The 8213-nt window shown below is 34.7% G+C and overlaps 2 protein-coding genes across 3 annotated transcripts in view; one reads left to right on the top strand and one right to left on the bottom strand.

Moving 5' to 3' along the window:
- Nucleotides 1-152: 152 nt before the first annotated feature.
- On the bottom strand, nucleotides 153-7208 carry LOC109084699 (sideroflexin-2-like). The gene is made up of 12 exons (XM_019099368.2): nucleotides 7052-7208; nucleotides 5715-5897; nucleotides 5467-5637; nucleotides 5208-5306; nucleotides 4925-5000; nucleotides 3521-3606; nucleotides 3355-3415; nucleotides 2888-2954; nucleotides 2724-2773; nucleotides 2256-2305; nucleotides 2103-2150; nucleotides 153-1029 (listed from the first exon to the last, which is right to left on the bottom strand). The coding sequence occupies exons 2-12, from the start codon at nucleotides 5870-5872 to the stop codon at nucleotides 930-932; spliced, it is 966 nt and encodes a 321-aa protein (XP_018954913.2). The 5' UTR covers nucleotides 5873-5897; nucleotides 7052-7208; the 3' UTR covers nucleotides 153-929.
- A 998-nt stretch (nucleotides 7209-8206) lies between these two features.
- arl3b (ADP ribosylation factor like GTPase 3b) overlaps nucleotides 8207-8213 on the top strand; it is a 2493-nt gene continuing 2486 nt past the window's right edge. For both annotated transcript variants that reach the window (XR_006156139.1, XM_019099369.2), the window contains exon 1: nucleotides 8207-8213. This exon is cut by the window's right edge and continues 115 nt beyond it. The gene's annotated coding sequence lies outside the window, so the exon portion shown is untranslated.

The following is an 8213-nucleotide window of genomic DNA, read 5'->3' as shown; positions in this document are numbered from 1 at the left end:
ATATTATATTTTATCCCATCAGTGTAAATATTTGACAGAAGTGCTGCATATTTACCTTCGCAAAACTTTAATGATCAGATACTGCCCTCAAGTGGCAGGAATGAATATCAAGTGCACAGTTGTAGATAAAATAAACAAAAGGTCCACTTCGGTTCAACTCCCATGAGTTATCACAGACCAGGGGTTTATTTAGACAGCTGTCTGTTTATTTCATCATCTTGTAATGATGAAAACAAGTACATAACTCAGATAGTTCACAGTTAGGGCTGTCTGTGGACCCAACGTGCGCCATGAATGTTTTTTAAGGCACACTCGGTAACCGTGAAATACTGTTTCAAACTGAGATTTATTAGACTGTACTTTCCCGAACTTTATGCTTGTAACTGGTATTTCAAATGTAAACACTTATGATCTGACTGTATATTCCAAACCTAAATGTCTGACATATTAAGAAAAACCTGATAAAATGATTTCACTGATGGCTTTAGAGGCTATTAAAGCATTAAACCTTTAAAATAAACTCTTCCTGAGAGATGTATGTGGTAAATGACGGTGTTTGGCATCAAAGGGAAACAGAATTTTAAGACTTTATAATCTGTTCCCGATTATTCAGGGTAGATCATATACAACAGGAAGGGATGACAGGGCAACTGGACCAGGTTTATCCAATGTCTATAAATTCTCTGTAAAATTTATTTTACAGAGAATTTTGATTCACAAATCAAACTGATTCTTTGCAGCAGTCAGGGCCAAATGTAAAAAAAAATTCTCATAAATTATGCTTTTGTGCATAAAAACCTTCTTTCTGGGTTATGAAACAAAACCTAAAATCTAAAAGCTTCTTTTTAGCAACTTCTTTAGCAAAAATTGTCAAAAAGCGCTTCTAATTGGCCGATGACTCGTGCATCCAGTCTGTGATTCTCCAGCACTCACAGTCCCTTGTTGAAGTAGACATAACTGACACAGTCCCCATACTGAGAAATGATGGACTCCCTGAGCTCAGGTTCCAGTTTGGATACAGCCATAGAACTGCAAATCAAAGTGCAAATGATTAGTTTGGTATGGCTCAGAGACCACAGTTATCATGAAAACATCGGAATGAAGCATTTTAAAGAGAGATAATGGAAGAAGCAGCTGCAAAAAGTAGCATGAATAAGATAAATGCCCTAATCAAAATATGCCATATTTGCTCTAGTCACTACGGGTTATTAAAGCATTAGTTCACCCAAAAATGAAAATTAGCCTGTTATTTACTCACCCTTGAGCCATCCTAGGTGTATATGACTTTCTTCTTTCAGATGAATCTAATCGGAGTTGTATTAAAAATTGTCCTGGTACTTCTAAGCTCTATCATTGCAGTGGGCGGGCGTTTCTGTTCAACAGTCCAAAACACGTTAAATTAAGTGCGCACACCCATAATAAAACTTGCCTCACACGGCTCCGGGGAGTGAATAAAGGCCTCCTGTAGCGAATCCATTCGTTTTAGTAAGAAGAATATCCATATTTCAAACGTAATAAACACTTTTCTATCACTTACGCTACCTGTCTTACACGGAAGCAGTTGTTGAGGTTGAGTAAAACACAGGCAAATTTTTATTTTTGGGTGACCTAACCCTTTAAAACTGTAGATGTGTATGTTTCTTTACTTAAACAAATTTGGAGAATTTTTGCTCTGCATCAATTGCTCACCAGTGGATCCTCTGCAGTGAATGGGTGCCGTCAGAATGAGAGTTCAAACAGCTGATAAAAATGTAACAATAATCCACAGTTTGAAGTTAAAAATTGGGTTTTTACAAACATGCGGATTTCACTTCATAAGATGTTAACTGATTAAATGGAGTTGTGTGGATTATTGTGATGTTTTTATCAGCTGTTTGAACTCTCATTCTGACGGCACCCATTCACTGCAGAGGATCCATTGGTGAATAAGTGATGTAATGCTAGATTTCAACAAAGAAACCAACTTATCTACATCTTGAATGGCCTGAGGGTGAGTACATTTTCTACATTTTTTCATTTTTGAGTGAACTATTCCTTTGAAAAGACAATATCCTTTAAAAAAAAAGATATTAAATGGCATATACAATATATGCAATCTTTACCATCTCTGAGGAAACAGTGAACATGCTGCAGGCACCATGAAGATCAGACTGTGAAACAGAGAAGGGCATGTTGTCATTTCTTCTACTGAAACAAGATCTCATATATTTGGCATATCAGTCCTTGCTATTTACATAAGAAATGTGATTACTTACAATACGCCAACCATCATGACTTGCAGTGGCCCATGAAGAAATGTGATTTTCTGCAACAGATTGGAAGAAACAAACAAATGCAAATATGTTTAATATAAAACCATACACATACAGCAAGGGGTTTACAGCCTTTACAGACAAAGGAATCCTAATATAATATAATGAACAATAAAAAATAAGATTATCTTTGTAAGACTTTTAATATTAATTGTAATTGAAAACATTATTATGATACACAAAGCATGTTAAACCATTAGCTAAAATCAATTACAATTGTTAAAACCATTTGAAACCTGTATGCAATGATGATAACTGACTGTTATATGCGAATGACTCAACAGATGTCAGCTTTCAGGTCTGAGAGAGAGTGAATTTATAACAGAAACACCTGCAGATCATAAAATGGCTATTTTATCACTTCTCCTTTCCATTGCGTGCTCCTTGGATGCAAAACAACATCATGCTCACCTGCATGAATCTGTATTTTTCAAGCCTCTGCATAATAATGGGCAGTATGACTGGAAAGAACAAAGAAAGCGGATCAGGATTCAGCATTGACTGGTGGGTGAAGTGAGGGCTGCTTTATTTTAGCACTGAGATCTGATAACTCCGGCCAAACTCTTTGCACTTACTCATGCCTGGCGCTGCCATGGTAACTCGAGAGATGACCACCTGTGTGATGCCCTTGACAGCTGCTTTCTATTACAAACACAGACAGTATAACTTTAGAACAGAGAATGTTTATAGTGTAAAAAGGCATCTTATCATTAAACTGATAACTAAAAAAGGTAACATACTCGGGTATATATATGAAATGTAAATTACAATAAATTGTTATATCAATAATAGATATCTTAGATCAAATATAAGATATACAAGGATGTGATGCAAAAATTAACATTACGTAGGTGTTAAATTTCTGTTATTAATTTTTCATATGGAATATAAGCAGTTTCTTCAGGGCAGTACTAAATAAAAAATAAAATGTTTTATGATATCATTTTCTAAACTGACACACATTTTACAGATTCTGCAAGGAGAATGTAGACTTCAGAGCAGAGCTGTACTAGTTTCATCAGGTGAGATAAATGCTCCTCACCCTTGAGTGGCCCAGTTGATTTCCATCTTCATCCGTCACAGCAATGCCATTCAAAATCTCCCTGTATAAGAAAGAATAAACCTGAGTATACTAATATCTAGGCATGTGAACCTAGTGAGTAAGACCTGCCAAAATAAAAGATGTTAGGAAATATAAGAGGTCTCACTGTTGTCTCATCATTGGAATGTTCACACAGTTAGCTGCGGCCACAGCAGCGAATGGCACCCAGCGTGCCACCAGTGGAGGAGCTTTCTGAGAAGACAAAGGTTAAAGATGCTAAATAACACATGAATAATGTATAACCACTGCAGATATGACTGGCAAACTGAACTGATGACGGCAAAAGAAAGAGAAGACTTTAACTTACTTTAACTTTAATTTTCATACAAATCTACTGTATGAAGATCTGTTTTGCTACTAAGTAAAATTTATTTAATATCTATTATATATATAATATATAGTCTATTATATATAATTAGTTTTGTATGTTTTTATTATAAGTTCTATGTACTGTACTGCCTGTGTATGTATATAGATGTGTTTGATAAATATATATTTACTATTAGATATTCTATACAATTAAATATAATTTGTAATTTCATGCACATAATATATAATTTCTATATAATAATATTTGTGGCTGTAGTTTCAAAACAGTAAAGCATTTTAAAATTTATCCTGAAATCCCACTGTAAGTACATTACTATACATGATTTTTACACAGTGTTGGGGAAGTTACTCTAAAAAAGTAATTCATTACTAGTTACTAATTACATCTTCAACAGTGTAATTAGATTACTGTACAAATTACTCTCTCCAGAAAGTATTGAATTACTTATTACTAATTACTTTCTAAATCCTGTATCAACCTCGACAAGTTAATGATACAAGGATACACATGAAACGATTATTTTAATTCTTTCAAATAAATAACAGACAATTACATAAATTATTCTGGTCACACTTTAGATTAGAGTCCAATTCGTCACTATTAACTATGATATTTGCCTCAATATACTCCAATGAGTAAAGTATTTGTTAAGTTTAAGTGTTGGGTGGGATTAAGGATTTAGAATAAGGTCTTGCAGAATAAGACATTAATATGTTTTTTTTTTTTTTAAGTAATAATAAACAGCCAATATCCCAGTAATATTCATGCTAATTATCAACTAGTTAAAAGTGAGCATTGGACACTAAAGTGTTACTACTTATTAACTCACCAAAGTATTTAAAGTGAGAAGGGTACATAAAAGCATGCATTTTAAGGTTAGACTTTAAATTTTGATGTTAAATCCACTATTGTATTGTATATAAATGTTCTACAGTCTATTAAGTATTACGTTCAATTACATATATAAGAGTAATAAAAAATAAGCGTATTCCCTTACTTTTACTTTTTCAAGGGAAATGTAATTAAATTACAGTAACTAATTTACTTAAGATTTTACACACTAATTTATAGTACAATATTTCAGTTTGTAAATTTTCTATTGTAATCAGCTGCATATCACAGATCCAGTCTGTAGACATAGAGCATCCCCTTAATTATTTATATGAGGCTGAGTGATACCTTTGTGTAGAGGTTCAGCCCGACCGCAGTGGCCAGCGCTGTGCTTGTTGCAGTCACATAAGCTACTCCAATCTGCCTGAGCAAAGGAGATACACACAACACAACCAAATCCCATATCTGACTGTTACTGAAGCTTATCTGTTATTTCAAGCTCCTTCCCAGACATCTGTTAATAAATCGCTAGCTATCACGGGACAGTCACATTTTAAGAGGTATACTCTCTGAAAACCTACAATATCTTGCAAGGGAGTAAAGTTCAAAGAAAGAAGTCACAGGAACTTACTTTGGTGTGATGGGGGAGGCAGCATTGCGATTGGTGTAGTTGACCAGAGCGTTGAAAGACTGGTTAACCCACTGCCAGAACACTACAGCAGGAACTGTCCTACACAAGCATACAAAAAAAAATAAAGAAAAACTGGTTAATTGTTCAAATATATAGTACATATTGCTATAAAAATTATATATTAGAAATATATTATAAAAATATTATAAATGATTATAAAAAATATTAGAAATAATAAAATTGTATTTCCAGCACTGACCTGTAAAACTGAAGCATGAACCCTGTTATGGCCATACCCCCAGGCACCTGAAATGACATTCTCCCGATCAGGTTCATCCTGTCACCTGTGTCAGGATGAAATGCAGAGTCATACAGCTTCTTGGCATAGTGTAGCTGCTCCTCTGTAGTGCCAGGGGGAACAGAGCCAGCTCTGGGGGGGGGGTGACAGAAAGTAAGAAACAGGAAGATGAGAGATAGATCACCTCATCAAATCAATCCATTTCTCACCTGCAGCTCTCCACTAAAGCTTTGGCTTCATCTAGTCTGGAGTCAGGCAGCAGAACAGTGCGACAGTCAGTGATGTTGAAAAAGTGTTTGAGACGGCCCATGAACGTGGATTGATCCCAGCGTGGGGCGTCGATATCAAAGCCCTTCAGAGCTTCCATGGTTCTCTCTCTCCTTCCAAAGAGCCTAAATGAAAAACAACAGAAACATGCACTGATCATTTCCAGTTCCAGTCTACAGAGAATAGATTATGCTAAGACAGAACAAAACAAATGTGACATTCCGAATGAAAATCATATTCTGAGGAGACTAAAGTAGTCTGAATGTTTGGCACAAACTAAATGCAATTTTTGATTCACAAATGGTGAATTTTTGTTATTTAAGGTGTCAGTCCAAAAGGTGATTAAAATGCTCTCTTCATTAGTGTCTTTTTACTACTAACTGGTTTCTCATCAAACAAAGCATCTTATTTCAAAATGCTATGATAAGAAAGTCAAAACCACTCAACTTACAGTGAGGCCAGCTATGCAAACAGATGTTTGGATATCAGGAAAAAAAAAAAAACAGACCAAGGCCTTGATAAATAATCTTGACTAGTGAAAGTGAGAAATGGACTCCTGAGAGTCTGAGCTACTTATAACCAGTTTAGTTCAGTCTTAAATCAACAAAAGTTTCCACAAATCCTTAACAAGTAATTTCTCGCAAACAAAATGACTTCAAAATGTAGAGGACACTATAACTATCAGTACACTGCAACATCAAGTGTACTTTACAATCTGCATGTGTTATTTTTTAATGCAATATTTTACAAATTATTTTTTATTATTATTATTTATTTTTTTTTTTTTTTTTGCAAATGCATATAAAAGCAGGTGAAGGTGGACCAGATTTGACATGTAATGTCACGATTTACTGCATGGGATTGTTAATTTGTTTCCTTGCCGGTTTAATGTGACTTACTGGAAGTTTAACAGAAAATGTGTAAACCATATACTGTGATTAAAATAAAATACAAATATGTACAGATAACTACAGCAACTAGGTTAGTATGTTACCAAGACGTTTAAGGAAACAGACCTCGACATGTAATTTCTTAAGTGGCATAACAAAGCATGCGTTCGCTTTTAAAACGTCAACATTAAGCATGAATTTACAAAAAACTAACAATGCCTGAAATTACATTATGCAAAGCAGCAGCTACTTGAGGACTGTATCAGAAAGACTGTAAATTGTGCAGCTGCTTGCATCAGTTCATGTTCACTGTACACAAGCACCCGGATGTGCGCTGTCAAAACAAATCAGACCAAACCACAAATATCAAATGTTTCGCATGAAAATACCTTTATAAAGTGCAGTGACACTCCTGTTTATGTTTCGTGGCGCTGCAGTAGTAGTAGTTAAAAAAATGAAGTGGGTTAAGCACTTTGGTGATGTGGGCTTGCGATTGTAGACGAGCACGTGGCATTCATCCTTCCAATCCCTGAAGAGAAGAATCTCCCTCCCCTTACACTGATCAGACTCGTTTCGGCGAATCGGTTCTCTCGAACAGTTCAAAGAGCAGATTCAAAAAACAACTGATTCAGCTATTGTTGCGCGGCATGCATGACCACATGCTGTAAAAAATGTTTTCAATAGAACATAGTTGACAAATCCCAGTTCAGTGTGTTGCAGCCGATTCAGCTCATAAAACAAAAAAGCATTTAAAAGCACAGTTCACTCCAAATATTGTCGCAAAGGGACGAATCTCGGTTCAATGAGTCATTAGTTGAATTGCAAAGAGCATACTACGCTTACTTTTTTTTTGCCATTTATATGTATGTTTCAGGAATTGTAACAGTAGAATGGTTTATACTAGTATGCAAATTCAGTGATTCAGTTCAGTGATGCTGACTCGCGAACTGCTCGAAATGATTCAGCACGATTCGTGAACGGATCGTTCAGAGCGGTGTTCTGATGAGGTTCAACTCTAGACTGCAAAAAACAGAAATGTTAAATTTTCATATTCACACATGTAAATTTTCCTGCAAAAACCCTGCTTTATATCCTTTAAAAATTAAACACTATTTATTGAATATATTGATTTTCTATTTAAAAAAAATTATTTAATATTTTTATACAGACATGTATTAAGATCCCTCTATTGTGCAAATATTTGGGTTACATTCGTGATTTTCTGAAGTATTTGTAACATGTGGCTTTTATTATTTTACTTATAAAAATGCCCAACGGATTCGTTCTGACACATTTACATTTAATGCACAATATATTACACATTATACACAAAATGAAAGAATATTTATTATGAAATGCTCTTCCAGTGTGCACAGAAACATAAACTTACGTTATCTTTGGAGGATAAAATCACCTCAGCTGCTTATAAACATAATTGAAATATGTAGGCTTAGTATAATTAATTTCAAAATGAATGTATTTATTTCTGTATTAAAATGTATAATTCAAAACGGCATTAAAGGTTAAAGCGATCATAGTTTAAATCATAGC

Source organism: Cyprinus carpio, chromosome B12, assembly GCF_018340385.1.
Source record: "Cyprinus carpio isolate SPL01 chromosome B12, ASM1834038v1, whole genome shotgun sequence".
Taxonomy (NCBI): Eukaryota; Metazoa; Chordata; class Actinopteri; order Cypriniformes; family Cyprinidae; genus Cyprinus; species Cyprinus carpio.
Note: the sequence above shows the minus strand (reverse complement) of the source record. Positions and strands in the feature narration are given on the sequence as shown.

Excerpts from the sequence above, each read along its gene's own strand:
- LOC109084699 (XM_019099368.2), bottom strand. The coding sequence starts at position 5,872 with ATGGAAGCTCTGAAGGGCTTTGATATCGACGCCCCACGCTGGGATCAA. Across the intron at positions 3,416-3,520 it reads ATTCCAATGATGAGACAACA|GGAGATTTTGAATGGCATTG; the intron begins GTGAGACCTCTT and ends TTTCTTATACAG. Across the intron at positions 2,774-2,887 it reads CATGGCAGCGCCAGGCATGA|TCATACTGCCCATTATTATG; the intron begins GTAAGTGCAAAG and ends TGTTCTTTCCAG.